The sequence below is a fragment of the Halichoeres trimaculatus genome, unplaced genomic scaffold, assembly GCF_033239565.1.
Source record: "Halichoeres trimaculatus isolate MK-OKI-2021-1 unplaced genomic scaffold, fHalTri1.1 fHalTri1_scaffold_6, whole genome shotgun sequence".
In the NCBI taxonomy this organism is placed as follows: Eukaryota; Metazoa; Chordata; class Actinopteri; order Labriformes; family Labridae; genus Halichoeres; species Halichoeres trimaculatus.
In genome coordinates, this window is record NW_027437184.1 from 18,118,787 (window position 1) to 18,140,225 (window position 21,439).

At 39.6% G+C, this 21,439-nt stretch overlaps 2 protein-coding genes across 3 annotated transcripts; one reads left to right on the plus strand and one right to left on the minus strand.

The window, feature by feature from the left end:
* Positions 1-22: 22 nt before the first annotated feature.
* On the minus strand, positions 23-2,346 carry LOC141791203 (uncharacterized). 2 transcript variants are annotated; one of them, XM_074671471.1, is made up of 5 exons: positions 2,211-2,342; positions 1,920-2,079; positions 1,201-1,296; positions 475-733; positions 23-393 (listed from the first exon to the last, which is right to left on the minus strand). In XM_074671471.1, the coding sequence occupies exons 2-5, from the start codon at positions 2,014-2,016 to the stop codon at positions 273-275; spliced, it is 573 nt and encodes a 190-aa protein (XP_074527572.1). In that variant the 5' UTR covers positions 2,017-2,079; positions 2,211-2,342; the 3' UTR covers positions 23-272. The 2 variants fall into 2 exon arrangements, with proteins under 2 accessions (XP_074527572.1, XP_074527573.1); XM_074671472.1 differs by having other exon boundaries at positions 24-393; positions 1,920-2,049; positions 2,211-2,346.
* A 1,793-nt stretch (positions 2,347-4,139) lies between these two features.
* Positions 4,140-20,852, plus strand: arhgap42a (Rho GTPase activating protein 42a). Its single transcript, XM_074673063.1, has 24 exons — positions 4,140-4,682; positions 8,252-8,347; positions 9,186-9,247; positions 11,690-11,761; positions 13,685-13,786; positions 13,879-13,989; positions 14,671-14,775; positions 15,349-15,478; positions 15,853-15,953; positions 16,201-16,310; positions 16,392-16,470; positions 16,623-16,662; positions 16,749-16,811; positions 16,920-16,994; positions 17,113-17,197; positions 17,274-17,332; positions 17,495-17,600; positions 17,710-17,869; positions 18,590-18,740; positions 18,980-19,687; positions 19,772-19,934; positions 20,106-20,174; positions 20,305-20,384; positions 20,613-20,852. Exons 1-24 carry the CDS (start codon positions 4,529-4,531, stop codon positions 20,699-20,701), a joined length of 2,970 nt encoding a protein of 989 aa, XP_074529164.1. The 5' UTR covers positions 4,140-4,528; the 3' UTR covers positions 20,702-20,852.
* Positions 20,853-21,439: the final 587 nt, after the last annotated feature.

Genomic DNA, 21,439 nt, shown 5'->3' on the forward strand with positions numbered 1-21,439 from the left:
GACATGACAAACCTGACAGATACATCCATAAAGAACGCAAAATGTGCATGTTATTTTCATTTTTTTCACTTCTGTGCTTCATTTTCTAGAAATAGTGTATGACTGATGTTTATGTGGTGTGAGCAGACACCTTCTGCAGTGACCTAGCTCTACTTTTGATATTTCTCTGTTAATATTGTAAATAAATTGCTATTTTTAAGGTCACAGGTTGGCTCAAAGTTGTCAAACTCATATTCCAAGAAAGTACATTTGAGAAGCTAATTTGTTGCAGATTAGTGCTCAGATGTAACGCTTCGATGTCCAGATGAGGCAGCCTTAATCCTGCCAGCACACCTGGAGTTCATAATGGGCCATCCTGGGTAGGTCTCCCTTTGGACTGTGTTAAACTCGATCCTGTGAGCCAAGGCAAACAAATACACACATTGATGAGTCCCCTTTTAACTTCATGTCAACAGGTGATATCGAATGACTGACCTGAACGCAGGGTTGATGCCGATGTTGTCCGGCTGTGGGAGGGCAGGCGTTCGCCTCCGGCAGGAGGCCAGAGGAGGGAAATCTTTCTGATACTGAGACAGCATCTCTAATGTATGTTGTTCTTTTTTGACAGCTGTGTGATCTCGCTCATCCTCCCGTGTTCCCCTGCCCCTGCTGTTGTTTCCTCTTCCTGTTTGTGTCAAGGCTGTGGATAAGGAATGATGGGACGCCCGCTGTGTGTTCTGAGCGTCACTGTCTCCTGAGTGATAATAATAACCTTGGTAAGGATTTCATGACACAGATGGAAATTATTGTCCAATGTAGCAATTTCCCAAAATCACACTATCAGACTTCCACCTCCTAAAGGTTTCTGCCTTCTTAATCCAAACATTATAATTCAAGTTTTATGGTAAATTTATTTACACCTGAAAATAAAAGTTTCTCTGCATCCTGTAACAGTAGGTATTGGTCTTTTCAAATGTATCCATGAATATTTCATAACTTTATAGAAATTTGATTAAGTATAAAACTTTTGTTTTAATATTTACATCTATATAATTTCAATATTGAAACTTTATACAGTTTCATGAGTGAAAATGATCCACTTAAGACAACACATTATATACCATGCTTTTTTGTAATGTCTTCTACTTTCTAATAAACATACAAACAGTTTGTCTTAAAACAGATATGCTGAGTTTATGGTCTAGTTGAGATAAGACTAACCTTTGCCTTGGTTGTGCTGTATAGTTGGTTGAAAGCAGAAAGCGTCATGTGATGTTGTCTCCATCTTAGCAGGAGTGTCTGGGTAAAGGAGGAACCCTGTAGACATCAGGGCATGACGGGGTGGGCTTTAAGATTATCTGAGTCCAAATGTACAAGGTATGATAAGAAGTTAATGGAGACCATTTTGGGGACCACTGGGAACCCCATTTTGGAGTATCTGAGAGGCCTGAAGGTTGTGTTAGGGCCTTGGTAGATAAATTATAAATGAGGGGGCCAGGCCAACACCTTGAGTCAACCCTTAAATGAACAGCCCAAAGTTAAAGGTTATTCCAGTTCAATTTTTTTTATTTTGACTGAGACTCACAAATGCCTCTTTGCTCTGACATGACTTGAGAATAAATGCAATGAGAGTGACATCAATGTATTCACACCAATCAGACATAAAGAAAAATGACAGCAACATTTAAAAAAATAAAAAAAATCTAAACACTGTTTTTGTTAGTGGTACTCCAGACATTTGCTTTACTGATGTGTCCACCACATAAACTTTCTGTTTCCTCAGCTGTCTTACCAACAGCCATCAGAAGGTTTCAGTAAAACACATTGTATTTAGAAACACAATACGGATCACTATTTTCTTGAAACTAAGTCTTCAAAAGAACTTAAATTAGGTCCATCATAGAGGATGAGGCTGGGATAGGCATACATTAAACTCTCACCTGCCAGTGTCGGTGGTTCTCCCCTGTAGGGTCGACTGGGCTGAAATAGTTCATAGTGGCGACGAGGGTGCCGTAGATCAAAATTTTTGATGAACATTTGTCCACTGGTTCACCAGCATCACCAGCAGCCCTGAAATTTGGGAGTCTGGCACAGTTTAAACTGTAAAAACAGAAGCCCAGTGTGTGCAGTTGTTATAAGCCTGAATAACGCTACATTTTATAACGTTTTTTGAAAGAAACTTAGATTACAGCTCAAAAAATCCCGAAAAGGTTATTTTCTAAACCACTCACCTTGCATATACAAATTTTCAAGATGTTGATCAGTTCTGCAGCATTTATATCTACCGCTACATCCGTCTGCACAGTGTGTACTGTATGTGTGAGAATAAACAGAGAGCTACTTAAAGCGTGTTTACTTCAGTAGTCATGGCTTCTATTCTTTGGTGGTGAGTGACAGCTACAGTGGTTAACAACTCAGACAATAAAGCAGCCAGACCACCAACAGAGGGCTGAAACTTTTTTAGCAGCTAAGAGAGAGGCAGTTTGAAGGAGAAACATGGTTAAGAGTTAAACATTTTTGGGGTATGGAAAAGGAAAAGGAAAAGCTGGACAAAGACTCCTCAGTAAGTTTGGGGCTGAGATCTTAAATGTCATGTCTTACATAAGTGACTCAAATGAAATGTTGAGTAGCATGTATAATGATGTTTAACGACACTGAGACGCTCAAACTACTCTGACAAGAAAGAAAAAGAAAACATGTTGTGTGCTCAGTGGTTGCCCCAGAGCATTTGGCCAGCACTCAGCAATGCTCTGTGCCTCTCAGTGTTCAGCTGGCAAACATCCCAGTTATATTTCTCTCACATTAAAAAGGCCTGTTTCAGCCTGCAACTTTTCAGCAGGGAACCTTAGACTTGTAAACTCACACATAAATCACTGAAGCTAATGCATTTTAAATAATTCAGTGGTGGGAATGCACCTTCAAACAGTTGAACTTACATTTTAATCTGCAGTCAGTATGTGTTGTTGACTGCGGGGAGGACAACACAACTTTTAACCTTATGTTACATGCCAGGAGAATTGTACTTATTCTCAGCAGAGAGTGTCTGACTTGTTTTTACATTCAACGATTACATTTTAAGCTGCCTATTTCACAACTGGCTGGGGACTATAGCTTTAGCGGTAAAGGCTAAAACTGCCTGTTTTATTGTACAGTAAATTAAAGGGGACTACTCATGAAACAATAAACAAATAAACTAGGTTATACTAAACTAATATCCTGCTGTTTAAGGTGACAGCCCAACGCAAAATAAAAGAAATGGCTTAGATCCTCCAAACTTATTGACTTAAATCTGTCGAAAAGAAAAAACTATAAGCTTTAGCAATTTAAGAACAGACTTTCATAGGTTAGGCAGATTTTACTGCGGGTAATTTGTTGGGTTTTTTCTTTTTACTTGATGTGTAAAGGTAATCTTTGCATTGTCAGTCCATTGGCCTGACCCTCAAATCGATGAAGTCTGTACTTCAGGGATACATCAGATATATCAGTGTTTCAGTGCTTTTTAGTTTTATGCTCATATTTTTAAAGATTATCATTTTTTAAGTGTATATGAGTTTGAATGTCTTGAACTTTAAGTGTACCCAAGAAGCATCTTGGCACCTGTATAGTAGTGCAGAATGCATAGTGATAGGTCCTCCAAATGTTATGTGAGTTAAACCAAGTCATGACATTCCTACATATCATACGACAGTGTCAACCTGTTTGAAACTTTTGAATGCAGTTGCAAGTTTTAAAATGATCTTAGATAAATTTTAAATCTTAGTTCAACAATCACTTGTTCACCTGAACTTATGCACTAAAAATACACGTTTGCAGGGTTATGTTTTCATCCTCTTTCTTTTCTTTATTTATTTGCAGATGGAAAAAAAACAATGAATCGTCACCAAATGAAATTGTTAGAAAATATACACCTGTCAAGATTATTATTATTATTATTATTATTATTATTATTATTATTATTATTATTATTATTATTATTATAAGTAGTTTTAGTAGTGGTAGTAGTAGTGTTTTTGTTTTTCCCTACGCCCAGGGCTATTTTTATGACGTTATTACGGTTTAATGAAGAGGACTTTGGCCAACTTTGCACGGATTTCAGCACGCGCCAGCAGGAGTCTCCCGTTCCCATAGTAACAAGTGTTCATTCACAGCCATACGCAGACGGAGTTGGCGACAACGTTTTTGCCTCTTGCCTTGCTGCATCCATAAAAAGGGATTTGTCTGCCTTTTTCTGCTACACAAGGTGTTTCTGTATGAAGCTGAAAACATCTACGAAGTCTACGCGATGTTATATTTGGCATAATTTATTCAACTTGTGAGAAAAGCTGCGCTCAGTCGTCGTGTAGCCGAGCCAAACTCTCAGCGTCAGACTGCTGTGTTCCAGTGTCCGGAAGTTCCCAGGCGAAAAGTGAGAAAGGCATGAAAAAAAGGAGCTGGAAGACGCTTTTGCACAACTTTCTCCGAGCACACCGAAACGGTGTCGTGTGATCTCGCGGCGTGGACGCCTTTTTTTAAACTTCTGTATTAAAACACTGCGTGCTTTTATTTATCAATGGGTCTGCCGACGCTGGAGTTCAGTGATTCTTTTCTGGACAGTCCGGAGTTCAGAGAGAGACTGCAGTGCCATGAGATAGAGCTGGAGCGCACCAACAGGTTTATTAAAGATCTCATAAAAGATGGAAACATGCTCGTTTCTGCTCTAAGAAGTAAGTACACCATTTAATAGTGTCTCTTCGGGGTAAAAGTGCTTGGTACAGAAGCCACACAACCAGCCTGATAACAGAGTGAGACCCAAGGCCATAGCTTGGGGTCTCACTCTTGGGACAGAATTTGGCCTTTATTACGCACACATACTGTAGTTTACACTTTAGCACATTTATTTAAGATTAGGAAGCAAGGGCATCAGTGAGTAACAAGGAGTAGATAGAAAATCCCTACTATCAGCCCTGCCCGTCTTTGTCTAGTTATGTGGTTGAAGTTCGCCCCTCTAATCTTGTTATTATTCTGCTCATTCATCTTTGTGACTTTAGTGTCGTATAAAGTGAATGAAAGATCAAACGTTCATGGTCTCCAATAATCAAATGTGTAATAAGTATTGTAAGATTCATTGGGACCAGATTGTGTGTGCTGCCACTTGATACTTTTGTTTGGATTTTTTTTTGTCCTTATCTAAAAACAATAAATCATCTGGCCTGTTTATGATTTGTTTTCAAGTTTCACAGCTGATTTCTTCACTCTACTCAACTGTGAACAGACTTGATGGAGACCTTGGATAGTTTCCTGCTTTTCTACCTTCTTGAAGTGGGTTCTTGTGTAGAAACAGCTTATTGACTACATAGTTTTAGTTTTGTGCTGATGCTGCATACTCATGCAGAAATCAGGCTTATATTCTACCATTGAGAAACCACTTTCATTTCAGAACAAGGAATGTAAAGGACTAGCTGGGAGCGACTTTCTGATCTAAGTTAGGAATCAGTAGCATGTTAGATAATACACAAGTCGTCATTGACAATCAATGACAAAGATCTTAAATAGGGCTGACCCTATCGAATATTTTAGTATTCGAGTATTCTACTGAAAATCCCATCGATTAATCGGATGAAATATGTTTTTTGTTTAGTTAAAGAGCAGTTATTTTTCAAATGAAAAATTTTCTCTTTAAGAAATAGAATTTTCTGTTACAGCAAGTCAATAAGAGCACTTGCTTTGGTAGCTCCAAAGTTTGCAAACACTTTGACACATTTTTTTGTGCCTTGGACATCTCATCAAATGTTGCGCCCCCAAATGGCACCAGTTTCATAGAATGACCCATTAGTCTCCAAACTCCAGAAAAGAAGCTAGATTTGTTGCTAGTTGCTATTTTGCGTAAGAGTTAGCTTGAGGGGTCTGAAAACTCTCTTAATATGGCCTTAGCTCTATTTGAAATACCACTCTTTGATCTTTTTTAAACAATTCCTCGAGACAGAGAAAATTACTCGAGTATTTTTTGTAATCGAGTACCTCGAATCATTCGAGGAATCGTTTCAGCTCTTATCTTAAAGCACTGACTTTTTTGACTGTAATGGATTGCATTTCCTCATCCAACACCCACACCTGTTGAACAGTAAAATCTCAAAAACAGTAAAAGATATTTAAAAGTACAACAATAAATGAATAGTTAAATGATTTGTGAAGATGCTAAAGCAAAAATAAAGTCTATTTGTGGAAGTATGCTAAAGTTTTGGCATCTCAAAGTTACATGAGCTTTTGGCAGAAATACAGAAGTTCTCCATTCATTTTAATGGGGAAAAAATGTTAAAAAATATAATGTATCAAAAAAATTTAAAATTAGAAATATGAAAAGTCACAGCAATCCTGTCTTGAAAGAAGCTGAGTAGTTTGAAAGTTTAAAAGGTGAAAATCAGAATAAATTTACTGGAGGAGAAGCGCACAATAAAACATACAGAAGAATAATAATGGGAAGAATAAATTCACAGAACATCTTGTTGAAATGCTGACTCAGCATTTTAACATAAATTTGTGGTGGACAGGAACTCTATAAATAGAACGCACATGCCTCTTCAGGTATTTCATAGATTATCAGCTGATGACAGCTGCCCCCTCCTGCTTGACGTCAGCTTCATTTGATGACCTCAGGTTGACACTTGGACACACCTACACTGTGTTGGGGCCTCCTGTTCTTTTGGTCTACCTCCCTATTGAGGTCATTGAAATGAAAGTTACACACACACTGTAATGACTATGTTGACCTACTCCTAACCCAACATTGACCACATGGTGGTGAGACTACATGATGACTGTGCTCTGCACTCGCACCTCTCACCAGAGTCACTACAGCATTGTAACCATGGCGATATGATTTTATTTTTTATTTTTTTATGTATACTGAATGTCATATTTCCAACCTGTAGTGTGTACAAATCTGTGTTGGTAGACTTAAACCATTTTTTGACCCTCTCAAAGAAAGTTGTGGTGTATTGACAAGTCATTAAAGCTTACACTGAATTCAATTAAAGCTTTGCTTCACCTGATGTCCCTAATATCACTGTTAGACGCAAGCAGTATCAATTTATTATTTTCTTGACATTTCACCCTTAAAAACTCTCTAAACAAGTTTCAAAACTGTAAAAAGTCTTGATGAGCATATAAGTTATCAAAATTAATCGTTCTGTTTTGTCGGGTTTGTATTTGAGCCAGTAAGGAAATGTTATCACATTGTTCTAGTTTCTCTTCCTTCAGTATATATTTATTGACGATGGTGCCTCGAACCTGACCACACACTGCTCACCAGGCAGTAATGTGACATTTACTGCCTCTACAGGGGGGTGTTATGGTTTTTATTGTGTATACAGAAAGCTGGTGAGGTCCCAGTTGTGGCTTCAAGTGGCTTCAATTTAGACTCCAGCATTTTGATGCAGGGCATTATGACACCTGAGAGAACAAAGATGACATTAAACTCTGTCACATGTAAACAGTTTTCTGACACTGAGGCTGCTGGAGGGGTTTGCTGCAGGTTGTGCCGGTTAGTTAGCATCAGACTTTGTTACCTTATCAACCCAAAGAGGATAAAACACAAGAGTCTCACAGGACGACTCAGAAATTGTTACAAATAAGAAGTAGGTGAATCTGTGAGGAGGTGGAGGGTGTTACACTCAGCTGGAGCAACAACTGCAATTCATACCAAAAAAATATGTGTTTAATTTCACTTTTAATTTCACCCTTTACACTGATTTTGTTTGTTACTGTCATACCATGATTATCCTATAATCGTTATATCTCAAGGATGTAAAAACATGCATACTTGCCAGAGGTTCCAATCCCAATCCAATCCAACTTTATTTGTTAAGCACTTTAAAAAACAACCATAGTTAAAACAAAGTGCTGTACAGGAGAGTGAATAAGATACAAGATAAAGGAAAAGACATTAAACATAAGTAAAATGAATTTGTCAAAGACAAGGAGCAATGAAAGAGACATAAAACAAATTAAAATGAATAAAAACACAGAAGAAGCAAAATGAAATGAGTAAAATTAATAATAATAATAATAATAATAATAATAATAATAATAATAATAATAATAATAATAATAATAATAATAATACAATCGCCAGCTACTGTGCTTCAAAGGCCAGGGAGAAAAAGTGGCTCTTAAGAAGGGATTTAAAAACATTATGGATGACAGAGGTTGGTGTAGATATCAGTATTTAAGTAAGCTGTAATTATAAACAAGTGTCTGCTGACTTCATAAATATTTCACACTGTTTCCTCCTCAGGCCTGTCTCTCGCTGTTCAGCGCTTCTCCCAGTCTCTGCAGGAATTCCAGTTTGAATGTATCGGAGATGCTGAGACCGATGATGAGATCAGTATAGGTAAGATGAAAGTATCCCTCCACCTGTAATGATCTAGCACAGGGGTTCCCAAACAAAAGACAGACATAAATAGGGATGGGCACCAAATTAGGTACTTTAATAGGTACCGACCGAATTCTGTCAAAAGTACCGGGTACCGATACATGTAAAATCAAAAGGTACCATGTTTGGGTACCTGACTGCATCCTTGTGACTGTGAGGGAGTGGAAGAGTAGGCAGTTTTCCATGCTGGACATCAACACAGAACTACAAGGTTATATATTGAAGAATAAATTTGTTACATTGAAAACTTTTTATCCTTCATTCCCAAACAAATTGATATTTTTTTACCATATAAACACAAAAAAGTACCGAAAATTGGTACCGTTGAGTACCGGTACCGGTGATTGGTACCGTATCATTTCAAATGTGAAAGGTACCCATCCCTAGACATAAAAGAGGAAAAGACCTCGGAAACATAATTAAGGTTGTTCTACAGAATGAGACCACTCATGTTCACATGATGCTGCGTTTCCTAAATGAATCTGCTGCTGTCCATACTGTTTTCAGGTGGCTTTGTCACCGTAAGTGTTTTGTGGCGGCAAAGAAATTTGGAAACACATTCAACATTTTATGTTTAAATGTTTTTGTCTAAATAAAACCCCTGTTTTATGTAATATATATTTTCTAAAAGGATGAAATATAAAATTGTAAACAGGTTAACAAGTTTTTGATTTTGGAAGGCATTTTGTTCCCCCATCCTAAGATGTCTCGACCCCAAATTTGGGAACCACTGATGGAGGGAACCAGGTATTCAGAACCAGCTATTCAAATATTTGATGTTTTCTTTCTTTTTCAGCTCAGTCGTTAAAGGAGTTCTCTCAGCTGTTGAGCACCATGGAGGAGGAGAGAAAACGGCTGGTAAGCAAAGAAACTTGCGTGTTTGCATGACTGTGCCAGAGAGAGAAAGTATGGAAAAGAACATGTAGCTCATTGTGAAGATGTCTAAAACCTTGGTACATGTTGACATGACCTTGACGTGAAGCGGTTTTAGCAATTTGAGGTTAAGGGCTGGGTCAGTTTTGGTTTTCTTAGTGCTATAAAAATCTGAGAGCTATGATTTTTATGAACATATATTTTTGTCTGTCAGGAGTAGACGAATTTGATATATAAACAAGATATTATTTTTTTTATTTATTTAATCAGATTTGTCCTTGTCTCTTTACAGCATCCTCTAACATAATGCCAAGATCAACACGGTTGCACCTCATATATTTATATTTAATAATATTAGAACTACTGAGTTTTTGGGGGCTTTAGCAGGAGATCATACAGAAACAGTTTTTCTATTCTTAATCTGAATATTTGAGTATGAAAATAGAGCAGTGGGCCTCAAACTGAAGTCTGAATCAGTTGTTCCATGTGAGCTAAAGAAGGAAACGTTTCCCGCTAGATATGTTACGCTTTGTTAGCTGCCTTATTGATGTCAGCAGGATCTCTTTGGAATTCAAACTCAGTTTGTCAAACTTTGTCCTTATCTAGGCTCCCCCACAAGTCTGATTCACACTTTTTCTGGGAAAAACATTGTGCCAGCATCAGTGAGGGCCTTGTGCCTCACAGACCCTCCATCAACACAGGTCTTTGTGTGGGAGTTACTGGAGTCTGGCTCAGTCTGTGAAAAGGCATACCTCTGTGCATTTGAAAGTGCATAGTATATAGTGTGCTAACATAGCCCACTGTGTGTGTGTGTGTGTGTGTGTGTGTGTGTGTGTGTGTGTGTGTGTGTGTGTGTGTGTGTGTGTGTGTGTGTGTGTGTGTGTGTGTGTGTGTGTGTGTGTGTGTGTGTGTGTCTTTGTGGCTGTGTGCATGGTCTGGTTACAGAGGAACCATGTGGAACCTATTCTGCCAATTCCCCTGTGAGACTTTGAGCAGAGCTCTGACTGCCTGGGAAAGTCCATAAATGGGTCCTGTGTGTGTGTGTGTGTGTGTGTGTGTGTGTGTGTGTGTGTGTGTGTGTGTGTGTGTGTGTGTGTGTGTGTGTGTGTGTGTGTGTGTGTGTGTTTGTGCGCACCCGCCTCAGCCCTCTCTCTTTCTTTGTCTGTGTATTTTAATTGAGCTTTTCCACTGTAACGGTACAGTCTTCTGTGATGCACTCATTACTGAGTTAAAGGGCAGCAAAAGGAAACTCCCTACCTGTTCAAACCGAAACTGCCTTTACAGCTACTTGACAATGCCCCTCAGTCTCTTTGTGTTCAGTTTCATCCTGAATGTTGTCATGTGCTTGGAAAAAAAAGGTTACACAAAGAAAGCCAACCTTTCTTTGTTACTGAAGTAGAACTACACTGAAGTGAAAGTCAGATCATGATTCAGGGTGAGGAAGCTATTTAGGGTCTGATGCTTAAATCAACACATACACATACACCAGAGTGCTGATAACGCTCCGGAGCTTTCCTTTTTATGACTTGACTCAACATCAGGGTTATACAAGTTTCTCAAGCATACTGCACTGTCAGCTACATAAATATCCTCACAGTCATACTGTATGAGCTATTTACTGCTTTAAGCATTCAGCTTAAAGCATCATGTTATTCCTAGTAGGAATGCAGGTAGCTAAAAAGAGATGCTTCACTCCTCATCTCAGGTATTTCTAAAGTACACAGTGTATCCTCTTGTAAGCTCTAAGCATACTAGAACATCACTGATGTGGGATTTTTTAGACCAATACTGACAATAGTTTTAGATGGGAAAAACATTTGGTTACCAACGTGGGTAACTTTTGAACTGGTGATACAACAATTTGTTGAAAACATTTCAAACAATACTGTGTGTCATTGTTCTCCCAAGCAAATAAGTTTGAGTATGCTAATGTTGTCAACCAGTCATGGTGTCAACAACCGTCTTCTCAGCGGGGATACTTTGCTGCTGTACAAAATAATTGCCTTGGAGTGCAATGTGTAAAAAAAAACTTCATGATTACGCAAATGTGGTCATAACAAATATGAACCAAGAAAGATCCCATGCTGTTTGAGAAATCAGTCAGTCTCTGGTACGTACTGAAACACTTGAGCTCTCAAAAGGTGTCCAATTAAAAAAAAATCTGCAAGAAAAGTGAAGAACATCCTCAGCCTTAGGTCAAATGGGATTTTTATTGAAACTTTATTGATTCCTTTGTCCAAAAATGTAAAATCTTCAGAGCTCACCAGAGAGAGAATCTAGTTAGTCTATGATTGAGTGATCAGGTTGGTCTAAAACTATCTGGAGACAAACAAAGAAGTTTTTAGTGCAGCCCTCATGGAGCACTGACTGAGCTGTTGGTGCTGGTTGTGGTGTTTACTCTTAACACACAGTTGTGTTTTCTTCTAGATCCAGAACGCTGACGACGTGTTGATCTCACCGCTCGAGAGGTTTCGTAAAGAGCAGATTGGAGCTGTAAAGGTACATTTCAGGCATCATCAATCAACACCTAGTAACCGACACACCTCAACTTGTAAATTAACTTTTCACACGCTCTGCTGAGGCTTCTCAGTGAACTTGAGTTCATTAAGAGCGTTGCGTGAATTAGTTATCTAACGCCGTGGGTGGTGATCAAACATATTTTCTGCTCTGGTCTGGTCCCAGTCATCCTCTCAGTCAGTGGTCAGAGAATTCAGTTTGTCCAGATAAAGGATGGATCACAGTCCAGTGTCAGAAACAGGGTCATGGGAACGGACACTAAGAGAGAAGACAGAGAGCACGTCACAGACAGAGAGATAGCTGAACCCAGTGAGGCAGTATAAACACTTAGTGACTCTAGTGTCTGGTTTCAGCAGCCGTCTCCAGTCTTATTATTCAATTTATCTCGTTTTTTTTTCTTCTTCCTCTCAGTCTAAAAAAAACAGCAGAGATAGCGGTGTCCTGCAGATCGCAGCGTTCAGAGTGAAATTAAAGCTCTGAAGCTGCAGAATGTAGCAGGAGTGTGTGAGCGCACATCCTCATACTGATGTCTCTGGGCTTAAAGAGAGACAGGCTGAGTGAGCTGCAGCTGTTATGGAAAATATCTGTTGTCCTAAATATTCTGGCAACATCTCTTCGTCTTGATTATTAATGGTTTCTCTAAAATGAGTCACAGCATTCTGTGCTCAGGGCTGGTTTTCTCATCCCAAAAGATGTTTTCATCGGATAAAACATCAGATCAGTTTCAGGAACCATGTGCAGGAAAAACTTAAAAGACTTGGCTGAGACACATACAATGTGGCCTATACACATTCAGAATGTAAGCATTAAGGCTTGGACGATATACTTTTCTCCCGATTCGATTTAGACAGTGATTCTTAGATATTTCCTGTTTTTGCCATTTATGGTTTGCCTTTTTAACACCAGACCATGCAAAAAAGTCAAATGATGATAATGATAATGTCTACAGACTATATCAGAAGCTATATTTTCTCAACAAAAATGCATGTGAGTCATTTTTTATTCAGGGGATCTGACATCTCAACTTTTTTTTCCAACTCAGCTAACAAAAAAAGACTAAAATAAAGGATTTAAATTTGGAAAAAAAAAAAAAAAAAAAAATCATGACTTGAAATTGTTAAACAAAAAAACTCCCTTTTATTTTACTTCTAAGTAGTGCTGTGCCTGACTGAGCTGCCAGCATGTCTGCTGTTGCTTTTTTTTTTTATACTGATTTATTACTTTTATTACTGATAAGGTAGCACAAAGCTGGACTTGGTGTCAGGCCTCAGTACTTCTTACTGATTAGTTACTGATTAAATTGTTAAGGTTGAAGTGGCAACATAACACAAACAAAAAAATCCTCTTGCCACTTCTTCAGCTGACAAATTCAGCTCTTATAAACATCACGCATTTACGAAAAGATTTGACCAAAAACTAAAACCGTGAGGGTCAAAAAAATGTTGCTCCTCGCTCTGCTCGGTAGAATGCCTTCTTGTCTGAGTATTTATTCACCTTAACCCACATGGCAATTTACGCCAAAAACTGCACTTTACGGCAGCAGAAACTGAAAACAGTTGAAAAATATTGATTGCAAAAGATAAACACTGTAAGAAACTTTTAGACAGATCTTTGATTGCTGTTATGAATCTTCTGTTCCTTCTGGCATGGTTTTGTGTCCTAACACTTAGAATCAAGTACTGTTCACTGGTTAGAGTGAGTCATTGTGCCAATTTCACAGTGAATCAGAGAGAAGAACAGCTGCGTACTGTGACATGCAGCCTCCTATAATATTGTGTTATAAGGAAGGAGCAAAGTTATCATCAGTTAAGGAGAATTAAAGAAGTGGGAAAGTAGATGTTTGACAGCAGAGTAAAAGAGTGACATTTCTCTGTGTTGTTTACTTTCATGTTTTCATTTCCTCAGGAGGGAAAGAAACAGTTTGACAAGGAGACAGAGAGATACTACTCAGTCCTGGAGAAACACCTCAGCCTCTCCTCCAAAAAGAAGGAATCGCAGCTCCTTGAGGTACATTGTTTATTCTTAAAATCTCACCCCCCCCCACATTTGTCAGATAACGTGATTTTTTGTCATAAAAGTTGTTGCTGTGCTTGTTGCAGGCTGATTCACAGATGAGCAAGGACAGGCAGGTTTTTTATGACGCCTCTCTGCAGTATGTCTTCAAGATCCAAGAAGTGCAGGAGAGAAAGAAGTTTGAATTTGTTGAGCCGGTGAGTTCACGTGCACATTTACATAACAACATTGTTTTTATTCAACCTCTGTAAGACTCGGCTGTTTTACTCAGAGGGATTTCATTTGTAATAGTGGATTTTTTTGTTATTATCACCTTTTTTTGGCCTCCTTTGTGGAGTAGTTGTGTCACTGTCTCAGATGTTTAAGAGCTGCTTGGCCCTCATAGCTCCAACATGAGCTGGAAAAAAGCCCTTAACAATATACAATGTTTCACCACGGGAAAACATGCCAGACGAGCCTGTTTTGTAAACAGTGATGTAAACATCGAGTCATTTCTGCAGCCAAGCCAGTAATGACCATGTGTGTGTAAACAGACAAGATCATGGAAAGACAGCTCGGTCAAGGTTTAAAAAACACACATTACACACACTGTTTGGCTGCTGATAAAAAATGTTTCAGTGATAGATATCAGTAAAGCCCTCTTCCTGTTGCTGTAAGAGCACTTCCTGTACTGAGATCTCTTCCACCAAACACAGAGGGAAAGGCTTTGTTGTAAAGTAAACAAGGGCAGCAAACCAAACAACAGACAGAGTTCGGGGATTTTTCCTCTGCGGAGACTTTTGATTGATTAAGCAGATGACTGACCGTCATCTTCTATTCCTCTCTTTACACTTGAAACTCCAGAGCTCTCAGCTAATATCTCTCCCTCTGCTCTGTAGTTATTAGCCTTTCTGCAGGGTTTGTTTACGTTCTACCATGAGGGCTACGAGCTGGCCAGTGAGTTTGATCCCTACAAACAGCAGCTTCAGTTCAACCTGCAGAATGTAAGTGTGTTTTTCTTCCCAAATGTCAAAGTATTTGTGTTTTTTATTGTGGTTTACTTGCCTCTGAAGCCACTGAGCAAAGTATTCAAAACTGGTACTTCCTGAAAAACATACACACCTAATCTGCTTAACATGTTCAAACACACAGTTTGAGCTACTTTTCACCACTGTCTAAACACGGCTGGATTTGGAACACAAACAAATGTAGCACTACTTCCAGACACCATTCATGTGACAAGAAAAAGTCAAATTTGAACTTATCAGAAGCTTGATGTGCTACCTTACGTTGTTCATTTACAGACTGCATGAAAATCACTGGGCACTACCAGCATTTACAGTTTGTCCCTCTTGTTTTATAAACTATAAAGATATTGATTTTTGATTGATTGATTGATTATTTGATTGATTGATTAAATGATTATAAAGATTTGTGTCACAACTGATTTTTATTTTACTTAGGCTCAGCTAAACTAAGAAACGACTGACGTATTTTTTAAAGATTGTTGAAGTGTCAAGTAAATATGTTTCATATGCCTCTATTTAATGAAAGTGTCATGTTTCTGTGTCGATCAGGCTCGCAATAACTTTGAAAGTACACGTGCTGAAGTGGAGAGGCTGATGAAGAGGATCCGCTCTGCAGAAGAAGACTTCAAAGGCCCCAGCTGCTTTACGATGGAGGGATATCTCTACATACAGGAGAAACGTGAGTGATTTTTCATCCACTTCCCATGTGAAGAGAAAGGAAACTTACTTTTCTTGACACACAAGCACAACACTGCAGGAACTGAAAGCAAAGCCATTGTTTTTCTTACATTTTAGTCAAAATTAATTTATTAGTCTCATAATGAGCCTCGACTACTTGACACATTTCTTATTCCAAGATGTTAAAAGACAAAAACAGTGCCTGGGTTGATTGTAAAGATTAAACAAATCCACCAACAAGAAAATGTACTTGTCAAGATTCTGGAAGTAGGACTGTATTATATTGTCTGTATATTTTCCCACTATCAGTTGCTTAGATTTTAGTTTTGCAGTTTAGTGAATGTACAAAAACCTGTTGTTGTTGTTTTGTATCAGGTCCTCTGGGCAGTGTGTGGACCAGATACTACTGCACTTATGAAAAAAGTTCAAAGATGTTCAGCATGAGCAACACAGAGGCCAGACCAGCCAGCAGACAGGTGAGCCTTTAGGTCAAATATCATATTGTCAAACCAAGCTACAACTGTAATGTTTGTGTATGCTGCATCATTAAAAACCTCCATGGAAGTCAAACTAGCTACAGAACAGACCATTTTTTTTCACAGTATGTTTGTGGAAGTAGTTTTAAAGATGGCAACAGTTTGTGCTAGAGAGCACAGTCTTTGTTAAAATCCATTTAGAACTTTACACAACATTTAAAGAGCAAATTCATCTCTGTGTTGACAGAACGGGGTGGTGATTGTCCCTCCTGAGGTGTTCAGGCTGCGATCCTGTGTCAGGAGGAAGACGGATTCCATCGACAAACGCTTCTGTTTTGACATCGAGGTGGTAGAGAGGTGAGAGGGAAAGATGACTGAGACGTGTGACAATTATGTGCACATTATGTGTGGCATTATGTTAACTCTGTTTTTCTGTAGACACAGCGTCATTACTTTGCAAGCGCTCTCTGAAGCAAACAGGCGGCTGTGGATGGAAGCGATGGACGGGAAAGAGCCTGTATGAAAATACTGAGTATTGATTAAACATCTGTTTTGATACACAATCAGAAACTACATTACTGTTGAGTAAAAAGAAATTGCAATCAGTGTACATACATTGTCATCCTAATGCATATTTTTATTTAATATATTTCTTTTTCTCCTGATTAGATTTACACCCTGCCATCACTGCTCAGTAAAAAGGAGGAGAGTAAGTATCTTAACTGATCTGATCAATTTACTGCCTTTAACATTTCACTTTTTCACAGTTGTGGCTCAAAACTGTTTGTGTTACAGCTTTTCTGAACGAGGCTGGTCTCAACTTTGTAAAAAAGTGCATTGAGTTGGTCGAAACAAGAGGTATTTCACCTCTTTTGACTGTTCATACTCTAGAAATACTTGCAATGAGAATCTTAATTGTGGACAAAGTTTGTCAAGTATTCAGTACATGCTGGTGTGTGCTTGTAGGCATTACCACCCTGGGTCTGTACAGGACTGGAGGGGTCAATTCCAAAGTGCAGCGCTTGATGACCAGTGTGTTTGGTAAGAAAAAGCTTTGCTTCTCTCTGTAGGATGTTATTTTTTCTTTCTGAGTAATCTCAGTTTGATAAAAAAAAGTGTCAGGATGCAGATAAATAATTGATTATCAATGTTCCCAAAGCATCCACAGCTCCTGCTGACATGCAGCTAGATGGAGATGCCTGGGACAACAAGACCATCACCAGTGGCCTCAAGAATTATTTCAGGTAGTAAAAAGCATGAAGTCTTTTTCAATGACACCTTCTCTTGTCATATGGAGTCATGATGTTTATGCACATGCAGGTGTCTGGCAGAACCACTACTGACCTACAGGCTGCATAAAGAATTCATCAAGGCTGCAAGTAAGATCCCAGTGTGCTTTATGATGGAGCATGGGAGCTTAATAGACAAGACCACACAGTCATTGGTCATCTCTGGTGTCGCTTCAATCATAGTTCATTTATTTTCCACCTCAGATAAGCAGAAGTATCAATCTTATGGACTGTTATTATGTTTCCAAACAGAGTATGATGATCAGAAGTACAGAGTGAGAGCAATTCATGCTCTTGTGCACAAACTGCCAGAGAAAAACAGATTAATGTTAGATCTGTTAACCAACCATCTCTTCAAGTAAGTAAATCTTAACACCAGCGTGCTTGTGAGGAATCTGATTTTTAATATTTGTTTGAAGTGACCATCGGTGTATAAATGGGTATGAATTTTGTGTGTTTTCCTGTAGAGTATCCTCCCACAGTGACCAGAACCTTATGACTGTTTCCAACCTCGGAATGATCTTTGGTCCCACGTTGATGAGGTCACAGGAAGAGACAGTGGCTGCCATGATGAACATCAAGTTTCAGAACATTGTGGTGGAGATTATTATTGAAAACCACGACAAGGTAATCTAAAGACCATTTCCACCAAGCAGTTCAGTTTGGTTCATCGTGACACGGCACGCGTTTTCCATTTCGACTGACTAATCCCTGGACAGACCCCCAAATAACAGAGAGGAGCCATCCCACTTTTTGGCCCCCTTCAGTAGGGGTGCCAGACTAAACCGATCCAAAGGTGGAGCAACACACTGCAGACTGCTGATTGGTCAAAAGAATCGTTACTTACTGTGCAACACCGGCTGTATTTCTCCTGGCGGCACACAGTCTTCTCTGAAACAAAGCTTGATCGCACTTTGTGTCAAAGAGCCACATGCCAATCACAAAGAGGACGAAATGCTGGATGTCTTCCAATGTTGCTCTTTGTTTACTGTGTCGTGTTTTTCTTCTTTGTTGGAATTATAAGCGTCACGCTACTATGGCGTCACGCTACTATGGCGTCATGCTACTATGGCGTCACGCTACTATGTTATGGATGCGGCTGTCGGCATCCAGCTTACACGCCGCCTACTACGAGGGGGCACAGTTGGCTGTGGAAACGTAATCAGGACCAAGCTTAACTGAGCCAACCCATACCAAACCATACTGATCTTAACTGGAATGCTTGGGCCAAACAATGATACAAATAGCCACACCACCCTCATATCCAGTACACACACACGCACACACACACACACACACACTTGTACAGATCTAAACAAACACACCATTACTGTGTGTTCTTGTCAGATTTTTGGCGAGGCCCCAGACCTGTCAGTGCCGTTACCTCAGGCTCCATCTTCGCGGTCAGCTCCTCGGAGGAACAAAGCCATTTGTCTTTCATCTGGAAAGAGGAAGGCCCGCCTCTACCCGCCTGCCCTCTGCCTGGCAGATAATGACAGTGAGTCCCCCCGGCAGCCTCCTGATCTTGTGTCTTATTTGATTCAATTTGTGAAAAATATTTTTGATAATAGAAATTGGTTTGCTTTGATCAGTCTTAGATTTGATTAAATCTCAGGAATTTCAACTTTAGATAAAAACAGACTAAAAATGAGTGTCTGGTCTGTCACAGTAGCAGAATACTTATAGAATATCATTCTGTCTTGATATTGTTTGATTACTTTGAATTTCTTCCTCCAGGTGACACGTTCAGCAGCAGCCCCAGCACAACTCCAATGGGCAGCCAGGAGTCTCTGTCCTCTCACTCATCTGAAAAGAATGGAGTGTCTCAAACCTCTCCTCCGTCTTCTCCTGCTGCCGAGCCCGGCCCCATCTCTCCCCCACAGCTGACTCCTCCTGCATCGTCCTCCTGCCCTCCATCCAATATCTCTTCAAATGGGAAGGATCAGAAACAGCCAACAGACGGTGCCGCTTCCCCTCACCTCACACCTGCCTCTTCCTGGACCTCCTCCCTGCTCACTCCTACCCAGAAAACGTCCTCTGTGTCCTCCTCCCTTTCCTCTGTACTCTCTGATGACAGGACTCTGTCTGTCAAAGGAAACTCAACAGCCTCCTTGTCATCTTTAAAAGAATCAAGATGTCCCTCCGTAGCCTCATCGTCCACCACCTCCATCCAGCTCTCCTCTGTGGAGCGCTCTCCCTCTCTCAGAGAGGGTCGACCTGTGCAGAGAGTGTCTGCCGTCTCTTCTTCAAAGAGCACTCATTCAGCAGATCAAAGGAATGCCTCCTCTACTGGCACAGAAACAAAACTGACAGATTCTACCTCTCCTTCACGACAGCACAGAAAAACTTACAGGACCGCCTCCTCTTCCTCTTCCTCCTCCTCTTCATTATTTCCTTACCGGCTGTCCACATCTTCCTCTCTAACCTCCCTGCACATCTCTGAGGGTGAGTACAGCTCCGTGGGGTAATATTTGATCACTAAGTCCTTCCCTTTTTTGTTCCGTTCTGACTTCTTGTATCTTACCAAAGATTATAAAAGCTGTCATGGATCAGTCCAGAGTCTCATGTTACTGGATCCACAAGATACAACACACTCTCAAAGAACATCACATGTCCGCTGTGGCTCCGATGTGACTGGGAAGCACTCTGCGGCCGCTACATCCAGCAATGGATACCAGAGGCCTGCGTCAGTGTGAGTGTAGAAATTAAATATGAATCAGTCATCTGGAGAATACAGCTGGTTTAAAGGAAAACATCTTTCTACTACACATTACCACTACAACTACAAAACTGTTAAACCATTTTAACTGTAAAACTTCTGACTTTAACAATTTGGAGGTAATTTTGTGATTGTGTGTTACAGATTGTCATCCAGACTATCCCAACGTGAGAGCTCTGTCTTTTCTTCAGCGTTAGACATTTGTGCTGGAAGGTGAGTTTATAACAAATCATTGACACATAAAGTTTTTAAAGACAGAGCACACCTCCATAAGTTGGATCCTCTGTACCTAACCTGTATCCCACATAATGTTTACTGATAGCGTGATGATTTTTCTCCTTAGGGATGCACGAGCTCTGTATTCCTGTGAGGCAGAGCACAGCCATGAGCTCAGCTTTCCACAGGGGGCGCTGTTCTCAAATGGTAAGAAAACTCCTCAGGTATTCATGGGTGTAATCTGGAAATCATGTTTGAAGCTTTCATAATCCTCTTTAGAACACAAGTAATGAATAAACATCTCATTACCTATGTTCACATTTAACGGAAAATGTATGAAAGATTCATGTCTTGTGTCATTTTGTGACTTAGGGATGAAAGTGTATCATTTTAAATCTGAAGGTGTGTATCCTGACTTGTGGTTTGTGTCCTTAGTGTACGCATCCGTAGAACCAGGCTGGCTTCAGGCGACATATAAAGGCAGAACGGGCCTCATCCCTGAAAACTACATCACATACATGTGATGTAATCACCACAGCTCTTAGTAACACAAACTCTGAGTTAGACTTCAGGGCTTTTTCCTGCCCACAGCAATACTCTGTGCTGCTGATCAAAGACGTATTATATTTATCATGGAACTGTGACTGTCATCACTGAACCCCTGGGGCTGGTCATGAATGATGTATTTACTGTATGTATATCTGACTACTACATGTGAACCATGTGTTCAATTAACCAGCTTTAACTGTGTTAAAATCTGGTTCGTTGTCTAACATTTCCTCCGCTTGCTTCAAGTCGTCAGCTCTTAATCAGCTGATGAGATGTGCCTTCAAAGTGCGTGGAGACAGTATTTTATAATCAGTATGGATGACCCTTGACTTTGTAACATGATCATGTTGATTTGTCCTCACCTCTGTGCCTTAACCAGAATGAACTGATGGTCTATGACTGAATCCTGCCTCATCACTTGTACTGTGCTGTCTGTCATTTTTCATGCTGTCTGATTAAACTATTTTCTTAGGGTTTTGTTTTGTTTTTATTGTAGATGTTTATTATACATATCACTCATTGTGTAAAAAGTGCAGTGAAAACTTTGTAGTAGAACTACCCCACACCAAGCATCTTTCTAATATCAGGCTGTATGATCAGACTATTATAAGGTTTTAACATGTGCACCCATGTTTGAGGGAACAAAAAACAGCTGATACTACCTTCATTAAAAGATGTTTTAATTTAAAATAATTTTAAAATACAGACAAGAG

Bases quoted from the DNA above. Each gene is read 5' to 3' on its own strand.
- LOC141791203 (XM_074671471.1), bottom strand. From the start codon at position 2,016: ATGTTCATCAAAAATTTTGATCTACGGCACCCTCGTCGCCACTATGAA. The intron at 1,297-1,919 runs GTGAGAGTTTAA...TGATGTCTACAG, and splicing joins AGAACCACCGACACTGGCAG to GGTTCCTCCTTTACCCAGAC. The intron at 394-474 runs GTCAGTCATTCG...CTTGGCTCACAG, and splicing joins GGCATCAACCCTGCGTTCAG to GATCGAGTTTAACACAGTCC.
- arhgap42a (XM_074673063.1), top strand. From the start codon at position 4,529: ATGGGTCTGCCGACGCTGGAGTTCAGTGATTCTTTTCTGGACAGTCCG. The intron at 16,471-16,622 runs GTATGAAAATAC...TCTCCTGATTAG, and splicing joins CGATGGACGGGAAAGAGCCT to ATTTACACCCTGCCATCACT. The intron at 16,995-17,112 runs GTAAGAAAAAGC...ATGTTCCCAAAG, and splicing joins CTTGATGACCAGTGTGTTTG to CATCCACAGCTCCTGCTGAC.